General features: G+C 33.5%; 1 protein-coding gene across 1 annotated transcript in view; it reads right to left on the bottom strand.

Moving 5' to 3' along the window:
- PIK3C3 (phosphatidylinositol 3-kinase catalytic subunit type 3) overlaps positions 1-13147 on the bottom strand; it is a 139900-nt gene that overhangs the window by 87816 nt on the left and 38937 nt on the right. The window contains exons 5-9 of the mRNA XM_042911319.1: positions 9679-9765; positions 7240-7335; positions 4562-4633; positions 1276-1380; positions 499-591 (exon numbers count right to left, since the gene is read on the bottom strand). Of these exons, the coding sequence (XP_042767253.1) occupies positions 499-591; positions 1276-1380; positions 4562-4633; positions 7240-7335; positions 9679-9765 (453 nt within the window). The remainder of the gene's footprint in view (positions 1-498; positions 592-1275; positions 1381-4561; positions 4634-7239; positions 7336-9678; positions 9766-13147) is intronic.

The raw sequence follows: 13147 nt of genomic DNA, 5'->3' as shown, positions 1-13147 counted from the left end.
TTCTATATTCCTTTTAATAACATAAATAGTTTGGTAGTCATCCAAGTTCAAAGAGGTGAGAACCATGAAGATAGAGGTGAAACATTTACTCTGCATCTACTATGTGCCAGGTACTTGGCCAGGTTATTCACCAGTATTACCTCACCTACCAAGGATTGTCATCACCAGAAAAATGAGGAAACCAAGCTTCCAAAGCAATTCTCCTCACCTTACCTAGTAAGAATAAGTAGTGGTACCAAAAGTGAACCCAGGTCTCTCTGATTTAACCCATTCAAACTATGCACCTATACATAATCTATGCAGCAACAAACTGGTACATGTATCTTTGTGTATATGCCCTTTGTAATATTTAAAAAATGAAATATCATATATATTGCTCTATAGCATGTTTTTATTTTGACAATAACGTTTTATTTCCATGGCAGTTTTACCTCTCCTGTTCATTAGTAACAAATTTTGCAAATAAATCTGATATACGAAAATATTCAAGATACTCACTTTTTCTTGATTAGTGAGATAATATCTAAACTTCCAAACAAGATCTTGTTCTTCATATGTAAGTTGCTTGGTTGGTGGATAACTCACAATAATCTACAACAAAGAAAAAAAGAACTACGTTGGTTAAATATATTCTTCCTATGTATTTCCATTTCATTTAAAATTTTTCATTTATTTAAATATTTCTATAATAGAATATTACAGAAGTAGAGAAATGTACATGAAGCAGAGTAAGGCTTAAATTTGCTGTACTTCTCAGTCCAAAAAAGGATATTATTAGAGTGCAGGGACAGAAAAAAACGATGTAATAAGTCACACTCCATATAGAAATCTGTAACTACAGAGCTCATTTAATTCAACCAAAAATACACCATATCAAAATAACAAAATCCCCCTTTCTTTCCAAAAGGAAAAAGGAAATAAATAATGAACACTTTCCCTGTCAAGTCAAAGCACACAACAATGCATATCTGCACACCAAGACTTTCCCTCAGGCAATGTACCTTGGGGCCAGTTTCTATATGGTGGCCAGACCACTATATCAAGAAAGTATATACTATTTGTCTCTCTGTCTCCAGGATTAATATATTTTCTTAAAGCCCCAAAATTGATTTCAAAAACATACAGAAAATGCAAAATTGTTGAAATCACGCAGATTTCATTACCCTGGAAAACACATGCACCTGAATCACTTTCAAATGAAGTGGTTATCACATCAATTGCAACTAAATTACACATTTCATTATTTTTATATTATTAGTCCATAAATTCTCTTACATTTAGTTGATCTCTTGTGGCAGCGTTAGGTTTGAGATCATGGTCAGAAGGTCCACTTCTTAAACTCCGGGCAAGCTTGTGATGTTTGCTCTCAACTAAATTCTCCTATAAATTATTTACAAAATTAATCAATAATGTAAACTTCATCAAAAGGAAGTTTCAATAGCCAATTAGAAATATAAAAGTAAGTAGTTGCTTACTTAAAACCATTTTAAAATAATTAACATTTTATTCTTGTTACAACTTTCATCCCCTGTGTATGTTTCTTTTAAATATCACCATATTGAGATAGGGAAACTAAATATGCCTTATGCTTCACTAGTGCCATAATATGCACATACCGTTCCAGCTTCTTAAAATACCTCATTATACCCCCTCGTTCTTCATATATTCAAGGCTTTCATACCCACTCGGGTATCACCTTTACTCTAAAATCTTCCCTGACAACCCAGACTAAAGCATTCCCTCTTCCTATGAGCTACTAATGACCCTGGGACATCTGCCAGCAGTGACTGATGGAAGGAATGGTGACCATAATGCTTGAACATACATATGTATACTTGGTATGGACTATTTTAACTATAGCCAAAGCCATTAGTTTTGAACATACTGTCTTTGCTTAAGGGATTTTTTTATTTTATTTTTATTTTGCATGTGTGGATTATCTGTTCATATCTTTTTCCTAATTTCCAATTGGGTTTCTGGTCCTTTATTACTTCAGTTTTTAAGAATCCTCAATACATTAGATACTCATCCCTTTGTCTGTGATGTAGGTCAAAAAAGAGTTTCTTCCAGTTTCACTTGTCTTTTGACTTTGTTACAGTGTTTTGCCATATGATTGTTTTAACGTAGTCACATTTATCAATCATTTCTTTTACAGTCTCTAGATTTTGAGTCATAACATGATTACAAAGCTTTCCCTACACTGACAGTAAAGTACTAGTAAGGTTTCATTTTAATACTTAAATCCCTGATCTATTTGGAATTTTTCTCTACGTATGATGTGAAGTATGGATGTGACTTAATCTTTTTTGAAATGTATGATGTGAGGTATGGGTCTGATCTTATCTTTCTATAAATGGCTAACCAGTTCCCCACGACTATGTTCCAGTAATGAAATGCCACTAAGTATCATATACTAATTTGCATATGTACTTGGATCTATTTCTGGGCTTTTTCTGCTGTTCTATCAGTCTATCTGTGTCTATCCGTGTATGTACACGTGCTAGTACATGTGCTTATAATTACAGAAGTTTTATAGTGCTTTATTCTCTGATTCAGTAGTATAATAGCTGGGGTTTTTTTGCTGTTGTTGTTGTTAAAATATAGTCCTCTATTTGGTAAATAATCATGACTACAAACTGAACTAAATTTTTGAGCACAGGGGATAAGGAGAGTAGTTTTGGTTTTTTGTTTTAGTTTTGGATTTCTTTCTATCTTTTTAGTGTTTGCCCACTTGCATTTAAAACTTTTTTTAATTGTTTTTAAATTTTTTTTTAATATTTATTTATTTTTGAGAGAGAGAGAAAGACAGAGCTCAAGCCAGAGAGAGGCAGAGAGAGAGGGAGACAGAATGTGAAGCAACCTCCAGGCTCTCATCTGTCAGCACAGTGCCTGATGTGGGGCTGGAACTCACCAGTAAGATCATGACCTGAGCCAAAGTCAGACGCTTAAACGACTGAGTCACCCAGGTGCCCCTGTTTTGTTTTGTTTTAATTACAGTATCCATAATGTTAAAGCTATAATTCTTTCTTTTTTTTAAGCTTTATTTATTTTTGAGAGAGAGTGCAAGCGGGAGAGGGGCAGAGAGAGAAGCTAGACAGGAGATCCAAAGCAGGCTCCATGCTGACAGCAGCAAGCCAGATGTGGAGCTAGAACCCAGGAACCACAAGATTGTGATGCTGGGCCGATTTTGGACACTCAACTTAGCCACCCAGGTACCCTAAAGCTATTAACTCTTGATGAGTATCTTCTTTAGAAAAGAATACACTAAAAATACAAACATCTCATTTACTGGACTTTTTGGTAGGAGTAACAGTGCTAACTAAGGTCCTGGTATAAAAAACTTTTTTTTTTTCTTACATTTTTTTTTAAATGTTTATTTACTATTGAGAGACAGGGGAAGACAGCATGAGCAGGGGAGGGGCAGAGAGGAGGAGACACAGAATCTGAAGCAGGCTCCAGGCTCTGAGCTGTCAGCACAGAGCCCGACACAGGGTGCCCAGTGGACTGAGCCACCCAGGTGCCCCCAAAAATCTTTTTTACTGTTGGCCACTTTGAAGGTAAGCATAAAATATGTCCATTCATGTGTTTCAAATATCCAGAATAAAAAATATATCATCTTATAATGAAAATTCAGTTTCAATTTTAGACATATTAACTCGAACTTACTATACTATGCATAGGGACTGTGAAGGAATTCAGGATGTTTGTTTCTAAAAGATTTGCAAGTGACCTTTTTTCCCTAATTTTTATGCTTTTTTTCTGCCATCTCTTCCTTTGGTGTTGGGCCATCAGTTATTACTTCCTGCTTTAATGATGTGTATTTACCTCTATCATCATGTTTTTATCTTCTAATATGCCACTTTTAATCCACTTTGGTCTGATTAGGAAGGTAACTAATCCAATTAGAAAGGTAAAAAAAATAACAGTAAGATGGTTCAGAGTGATGTAAAGGAGTTTTAAGTGTGAATATCATGGTATCCATTATGCTACTAAAAGTATTTTTTGCCTGAAACTTTCTAAATTTAAAGTCATCTAATTAATCCTCTGGTACAAAGTAAGAATTCTTCCTGTTTCCTATCACTGAAAGTGCTATCATCTCAAACTTCCATATGTAGGTATCTCTCAAAATCATCCAAGTCACCATGATCCAAATAAAAAAGTTCTTGTAGCTACAACAATCTTCCATATTTTCCAACAAAATCAGTCTCCCTATAATTGTCCATTGAGCCTACAGTTTCATTCCAGTATAAACAAACTCCCCTTCCACATGACAACAACCTTTCAAATACCTGTTCCCTAAGTTCTCAAGACTACATTCCCTAACTCTTCCAATAATCAAATAAAATGGTTCCCCAATACTATACTCTCCTGACCTTATTTTTAGGTGTTGGTACTGTAAAAGTTCACTGAACTTGAGTCCAGATAGCTAAAATGGACTTATGAATTACTTTTAGGTGTCTGAGTTAGTTACATACTTTTTTAAAAGAAAGTGTATGTGTGGATCCAAGTCATAATCACTGTGGAGAAACACACTTTCATAAGAAATTTGGCAATAACTCACCATAGACATCTGAGGATCAGGAACCTTCACTATCTCAAAGCTTGTTAAAATTGGAGATGACTCATCACCATCCTGGGTTACAGTGTAGTAAGTTAAAAAACAGATAAAATTTAACCAAATAGTAAAAAACAATACATGATAATGCACATCCTATGTATTTTAATTCTATTTAATGAACATCATTCCTCCCTTTTAAAAAAAAGTATCTTCTTTCAACTGTATTTTAAAATACATATCCATTTTTTACCTGTTGTTGCTGAGGAAATACTTTGGGAAAAATAAAATCTAACAAAAAGTTGTTACAGTTTTTAGATATATTAAATATAGAAATTAGTAGATTGTTTTTGTAAGTTTTTTTAACTGTTTATAATGATAATGGGTCAAAATTAGTATGTCCTCATTTTCCAACTTAAAACAAGAAACCACAAAGTATAATTAAAATATAATAAGTATAAATATGAATAAAATGCACAAGGGATGTGTTGCATTATTTGCAAAAACTACTGAGTAGATGTTAGTAACTTTTCAAATTATCACAACAAAGTTCCATTCAAAGAAGTCAAATTTTAGGTCTGGAGTTAATGTTGCTGAACTTTATACACAGAGACTCAGCAGCATTGCTTCTTAGAGGGACACCTCCTCAATGCAATGCAAACTTGAATAAAAAGAATCAATCCATCAATTCTTAAGAAATAAAGCTGCCTTATTTTGTTGGTTATTATCATTTTTGAAGAGTATTGGCTTTTATTTTTATCCAAATCAGGCAAGAGAGGTAATTCAGCATAATAAATGTCACTGTGTACATAGTGGGAAAAGCTAAACTAATTAAGGGCAAAATTCATTTCCTCCTAACTGTACATCTTGGATCAAGTTTTTCTGTCAATTTCCAAATGCTAGTATTTCCTTTGTTAGATAATGTGCACAAAACCAGGAGAGACTGAAATAGGGGAAGTACTGTGACTTGACTTTAGTTCAATAATTGAGTCTTACAGAAAACCACAAATTCCCACAGCCGTTGTTTAACAGGCTGGTTCTCAGTCACAATACCAGAAGACACATTTATCAGCCCAACTGTGACAAGTAATCTTCACTAAGGCTATCTGTCACAAAAGACAGGTGACAAGAAAGTCTATTTCCATTAGATTCAATACACTGGCCCAGCAATCTTTACACTAAGTGGAAATATGACAGGGTAGGTAGACAGGCATTAATTTATGAGCAATTTTCAAGAAGCAGTAGAAAGGGGTCAAGAACCTTTTCAAAAATACTTGAAATTCTTCTAATTTTTGTTCTGTTATTATTTCATCTATTATCAAAGCTGTCTCTCAAAAGATTCTTCACATCTCTTATGTTTGAAAGTACCATTTCCATTATCATGTTTTTGCAATATAAACTCCACATGGGCAGGAAATAATGCTTTAAATTATATGATATATAGTATTAAATGTAAAATGTGAGTTTATTAAGTGTATTAGTGACAAAATAATTTCACTCATCTGTATTTCCCACTGTTTTTAATGCAGTTTTTCTAATGAATTAATAAACAATGTTAAATAGTCTACCTTCCTAATGTCTTTTTACCAAAGACTATCATTTATAAAATAAAAAGCTGAAACAAGTTAACTTTTCCTAACCTTTTATTAAAGAGAAGGGGTACAAGCCTAAGAGAAAAAGATATATGTTAACTTGAAAAGTACCAAAAAAAATGATCATAAATGAACTATATAAACCTTAAAACTCCATTACAAAAAGATCTTTCAAATAATTTATAGTTATAAAAAGATGTATATTTTCAAAAATCACTGAGACAGCTTTAATAAATAACACTAGAGCGTAAATATAATTTAGAAGTGCTGCCTCTAATAAACAAATATACTGCATATAACTATATACTAGAAGAAATATTATTCTATTATGCCATGTATCAAAAAGTCTGTCCTCACCCACGATGATTTAAGCACCTAAGTATTTCCACAATAATACCTGGTTTACATAGTTCTGAACTATGCATGCAATCATTTCTATAGTGCTTAAATTAAGACCCTTCAACAAGCATTAAAGGCACAGATATTTTTCATCTAGCTACATATCAAATATACAAGTACTTTCTTCTGCATAATGAGCAGACCAGAACAAATCCATAAGTGCGTACTTGTTATCACTCAGTCAGATAACATAGTTTTCTTAATTCTGCATTAATTATATATAAAAAATACATATTTAGAATGGCTTTCATAAGCATACTTATGTTAGGATCACATATACAATTCCAACACATTATATATGCTTACTCAAATAAGAAGTATACCCTTAATTTTCAACACCTTATCACTTAAAAAATTATTCTTTTTATTTTTCAAATGAATATCAATTGTTAACAAAGCTATTGCTTTAATGTCTTACTTGTCAATTTACAAAACAATTAATCAAAAAGTTTTTAATCTGTTGCATATTTATTGAATTCTGGAACCCAGAACTCCATTACATGAATGATCGGTTTTTGTAATCTTGTTGTAGCTATATGATCTGATTTGTGTATACACAAACAGCTGCGGCTGACAGCTGTCTGCTGCTATCCTGCAACCAAATAATTCATCTCAGCAGGTACAACAGTAATTTTTTTTAATGTTTCCCCTCCCCTCTACTTCAGAGACTATAAACAGTTCCAAGACAAATACCTTTTCATAATAAACAATACCATATTCCTTATCATCACACTTGACACATCGAAACTCAACCATCAAGTACATGAAATTAGAACTTCGTTTTTCACTCTAAAAAAAAAAAAGATTTTTATGAAAAATAATGATCTTCAACATTCCCTTAAAGGATCAGTAATACATCATTATTTCCAATTCAGTAATACATGACCTATCAAGTACAACTTAAAATGTAGTAAATTTTTATTGCATTATTATAAACACACTGTTTTATACAGTACTGCTATTTTATTTTATATAGCACCATTGTTTTATAAAGTAGTGTCTACTATTCTCCTATAACTCCCTCCTCAAAGTCGATGACATTTCTGGTTTATTCTAGTTTGGATTATATTATATAAAATCTTGGAAGGTATTTTATATACATTTTCATGAAAACTATTTTATTTCAGAAATAAAGATGTTTTGTACTTCTAATTTAAGCAAATAACTGTTTATCCTTAAACCATATGTCTAAGTATGTAAATTAAGTAAAGTATATAATTAAAGACAGAAGCTATTTGAGCTTCCCAGATACAACCTTTACAAGTTATTCACAATTCACAAATGGTCTTAAGATAACTGGCAATCATTTATACATTTTTATCAATATACTTTAAATATACTGGGAAATAGTTACTTTTCTCCAACATAAAAAAATATTGCATGTATAAATGTGTCCTCTTAAGGAAAAAGCAAACACTAGGACAATAATAAAGTGAAAATAAAATGAAGTCTAAAAGGGTGATAAGTCTTAACCCAGTTTTAAAAATGGTATTAAATCTGTATGTATAAAATCATAAAGGTTTAAAGAAGTCACTTAAATTGTTCAGGTTTATGAAGCATATAATAGTCTAATTATGGTAATGGCAATGCTCTCCTATCTTTTAAAGAAGGGAAGGTGAGTAAGGCTGGACAAAGTAAGCTGTGACACAGCTTCTTCTACACTCAAGGGTATCTAAGTTGAAGAACAGAAAAATGAAAACACTTTGATTTAACTATTTTAGGAATGTAACTATTATAAAAATTCAAAAAATAAATTTTTCTTTCAGTTTCAATATGAAAATGTATTATGAATAAATTTAGAAAAGATGCCCAGTTTATTCATACTGAATGTAAGTATTGTTAAACAAAACACTCTTTTTTTTTTTTTTAAATAAACTATAGTAGAATTTAACTTTTATAAGTGTTCATTGTAAATTAAAAATTTCTCTCTTTCGGGGCGCCTGGGTGGCTCAGTCGGTTAAGCGGCCGACTTCAGCTCAGGTCATGATCTCACGGTCCATGAGTTCGAGCCCCGCGTCGGGCTCTGTGCTGACAGCTCAGAGCCTGGAGCCCGTTTCGGATTCTGTGTCTCCCTCTCTCTCTGACCCTCCCCTGCTCATGCTCTGTCTCTCTCTGTCTCAAAAATAAATAAAACGTTTAAAAAAAAAAAAAAATTCTCTCTTTCAACCTGCTAAAAAAACATTCACAGAATATAAAATAAGTCAGTTATGCCCTGTGGTAATCACAGTAAATTAGGCATATCACAAAAATTGAAATTCCTCTCTCCCAATGTGATTAAAATAATTGTTCTATTACCCAGACACAGAATGTTAGGCCAAACATGTAGTGTGTCAGTGCAAATATATAAAAAAGAAAAGAAAATTTTGTTCTAACTTTCAGAGTTTCACGGAAGCCATCTTTTAATTAAACATATTTTGGGCCAGTAAACAAGATTAAAAAACAAACAAATTACTTTTAACCATGTAACTTTACAAAGGGTGCAGAGTGCTGTACATAGTACATAATACACACAGTATCTTAACTGGGGAGAATTACTAACAATGACTTAAGATTACTGAAATAAACAGGTAGCACTGGGTTGAAAGAATCCAATACTGAATTGAACATAAATATATGCTGCCAAATGGAGAAAGAGAACACCCAAGAGAGGCATCAAGTTTAACACAGGCTTCACTTGTATAATACTCAGTACACTAAGGATACCTTATACCTACTTCATGGTTTGAGAGAACATTAAAATTAAAGAAAAACAGGTATCTCAAATTTCCCAATTATTACCATAGAACTCACAACTACAGGTTATCCTCAATGCTCTCACATTTGTAAGTTATCTGTCAATAAACAATGCTTCTCAAAAAGTTTGACTTAGAGGGCTGCCTGGTGGCTCAGTCACTTAAGCTGAGGTCACCATCTCATGGTTCCTGGGATCAAGCCCCAGGTCGAACTCCATGCTGGCAGCACAGAGCATGCTTAGGATTCTATCTTCCTCTCTCTCTGCCCCTCCCCCATTCATGCACACATGCACATGCTCTCTCATAAAATAAAGTTAAAAAAAAACAAAGTTTGAATTAGAAATATGGAAAAAATATTTTGTAAGAAAACAAAATGCAAAAAACGAGGGATACAACCCACCTCATTTATCATTTCTATTTCTCTAAATGTCAATCTGTCCAACCAGTCTACTTTCACCATGTGTCCTTGTCGATGAGCTTTGGTGAGCTGCAGAACAAATACAATGAAGAAAATTTTAACATTGATTTCACAGAAAGGAGAATAAAAATGGTAATGATCATCAACATAATAGTGGGAAAAAGTGCAATAAGACATTAAAAAGGAAATAAATGGCATAAGAATTTCAAAGAAAGAAATGAAACTGTCTTTATCTGCACATGACATGATTATCTATGTAGAAAATAAAGAAAGATCAAAAAAACTCCAGGAACTAATAAGCAATTATATAGTAAAGTTGCATGATTCAAGGTTAATATATGAAAGTCAATCCCTTTCCTACATACCAATAATAAGTCAAATTTGAAATTAAAAACACAGTATCATTTACATCAGCACCCCAAAAATGAGACTGGTATAAATCGAACAAAACATGATCTACATGAAGAAACTTACAAAAATCTGTGGAACAAAATCCAAGAACTAAATAAATGGAGAGATATTCAGTATCTCCCAACTTGATCTATAGAATCAATATAATCCCAGTCAAAATTACAGCAGGACATTTTGTAGATGTCAACTGATTCTAAAGTTTATATGGAGTGGCAAAAGACCAAGAATAGCCAACATAATACTGAAGAAGAACAAAATTGAAGGACTGACACTACCCAACTTCAAGATTAATATAAAGCTACAGTAATCAAGACAGTTTGGTTTTGGCAAAAGAATAGATGAATAAATCATATAAGCAAAACCCAGAACCCAGAACTAGACTCCATAAAGACAGACATATGATCTTTGGCAAAGGAACAGGGACAACATAATGGAGCAAAGACAGTCTTCTCAACAAATGGTGATGGAACAAGTGGACATCTACATGCAAAAAAATGCATCTAGACACAGAACTTACACACAAAAATTAAATTAGAATGGATTATACACCTAAATGCGAAATGCAAAATTATAAAATTCCTAGGAGATAACATAGGAGAAAACTAGATGAACTTGGGTATGGAGGTGATTTTTTTTAAATGCAATACAAAGGCACAATCCATGAAAGAGATCACTGACAAGCTGGACTTCATTAAAATTAGAAAAACTTCTGCTCTGTGAAAGACACTGTCAAGAAAATGAGAAACTAAGCCACAGATTAGGAGAAAATATTTGCAAAAGACCTGATAAAGGACTGTTTTGAAAAATATACAAAGAACTCCTAAAATTCAGTAAGAAAATAAGCAACTTAATCAAGAAAAATGTGCCAAAGAACCTTAACAGACAACTCATCAAAGAAAACACATAGATGGCAAATGATCAATATGTCATCAAGGAAATGCAAGTTAAAACAAGATACCACTTGGGGCACCTAGGTGGCTCAGTCCGTTGAGTGTCTGACTCTTGATTTCAGCTCACGTCATGATCTCAAAGTCATGAAAATGAGCCACCAAACCAGGCTCTGTGCTGGGCATGGAGCCTGCTTGAGATTGTTGGTGCTCGTTCTCTTTAAAACAAAAAAAGAAAGAAAGAAAAACAAACAAACAAAAAAAAACAAGATACCACTAAACACCCATTAGAATGGCCAAAATCTGTAAAACCCTACAACATCACATGCAGATAAAGAACAGGAAGAAATGGAACAGGAAGAAAATGCAGAAATGGAACAGGAAGTCTCATTCACTGCTGGAAATTGGTTGCTACACAGGGAATGTAAAATAGTACAGCCACTTTAGAAGACAGTGTGGCAGCTTCTCACAAATTAAACATAATCTGGAGCACTTGGGTGGCTCAGTTAAGGGTTTGGCTCTTGATTTTGGCGCAGGTGATGATCTCACGGTTTATGAGTTCAAGCCCTGGATTGGGCGCTGCACTGATAGCATGAAGCTGGCTTGGGATTCTCTCTTTCCCTCTCTCTCTGCCTCACCCCTGCTCCCTCTCTCTCTCTCCAAATAAATAAACTTAATAAAATAAAAAAATATACATAGTCTTACCATAAAATCCAGGAAATGTACTCCTTGGTATTCACCCAAAGGAGTTGAAAATATGTCCATGCAAAAGTCTGCATATGGATATTTATAGCAGCTTAATTCATAATTGCTAATATTTAGAAGAACTAAAATGTCCTTCATAGATAAATAAATGTGGTATGTTCACACAATGTAAAATTACTCAGTACTAAAAAGAAAAGAGCTATCAAGCCATAAAAAGATGTGGAGGAACCTGAAGTGCACATTACTAAATGAGAAAGCCAACCTGAAAAAAACTACACAGCGTGCATACTATATGATTCCAACTATATGACATCTGGAAAAGGTAAAACTATGGAGACAATAGAAAGATAACTGGTTGCTTCAGGTTTGCGGAGGAAGAGGAATCAATAGGTGGAACAGAGAGCTTCTAGGGCAGTGAGGCTACTCTGTACAATACTATAATGATGGATAAAGGTCATTATACGTTTGTCCAAGTCCACTGAATATACAACCCCAGATGTGAACCCTGTGGAAAACTATGAACTTTGGGTGATTATGATGTGTCAATACAGATTCATCAATTAAAACAAATGTACCACTCTGGTAGAGGATACTGATAATGGGGGAGGCTACACAGATATGGGGGCAGAGGGTATATGGGAACTCTCTGTATCTTCCTATTAATATCACGATGAACCTAATATTTCTCTACAAAAATAAAATATTTCAAAAGTCTTTTAAAAAATGGATAGTAATGTCACCTTCACATTTGACACGTTCCTATACATAACAGAAACCGTACACAACTATCAGGATAACAGATGGACTTGGCTAGAGACTAATCATCTATGATTTTTAGAGAAAAACAATTTTCAAACATTTTATTTAAAGGTCCATAATTTGCCAATCTAAACATGTTAAAAAAATAATGAAGACTTTCCTAAAAGTATCTCCATGTTCTACATTTCTTATATTTTCATTACAAAGAGACAGGTTTATAATAAGAATAGTTTCTCGGGGCGCCTGGGTGACTCAGTTGGTTAGACAACACACTTCGGCTCAGGTCATGATCTCAGTTTGTGGGTTCGAGCCCCACATCAGGCTCTGTGCTGACAGCTCAGAGACTGGAGCCTGCTTCAGATTCTGCATCTCCCCCTCTCTCTACCCCTCCCCTGCTCATGCTCTGTGTCTGTCTCTCAATAATAAATAAACGTTAAAAAAAATTTTTTTAAGAATAGTTTCTCAAATGAGAAATAAACTACCTTGTCTATTTCCTTCCTCTCAATCTAAAAAAACTATAAAAAATCATTTACACACAGTAAGGTATTTCTCTGAGGCCTATAATTTAATACTCCAAGATTTCAGTGCATAGGTATGCATGTGTTTTAATTTTGAAAGGAAGTGATAAAAGAATTAATAATAAAAAAGAATTAGCAGTAAGAAAATAATTTCCAGGGAAACCTGGGTGG

This window comes from Panthera leo, chromosome D3, assembly GCF_018350215.1.
Source record: "Panthera leo isolate Ple1 chromosome D3, P.leo_Ple1_pat1.1, whole genome shotgun sequence".
In the NCBI taxonomy this organism is placed as follows: domain Eukaryota; kingdom Metazoa; phylum Chordata; class Mammalia; order Carnivora; family Felidae; genus Panthera; species Panthera leo.
This window is presented reverse-complemented; position numbering and strand designations above follow the sequence as displayed.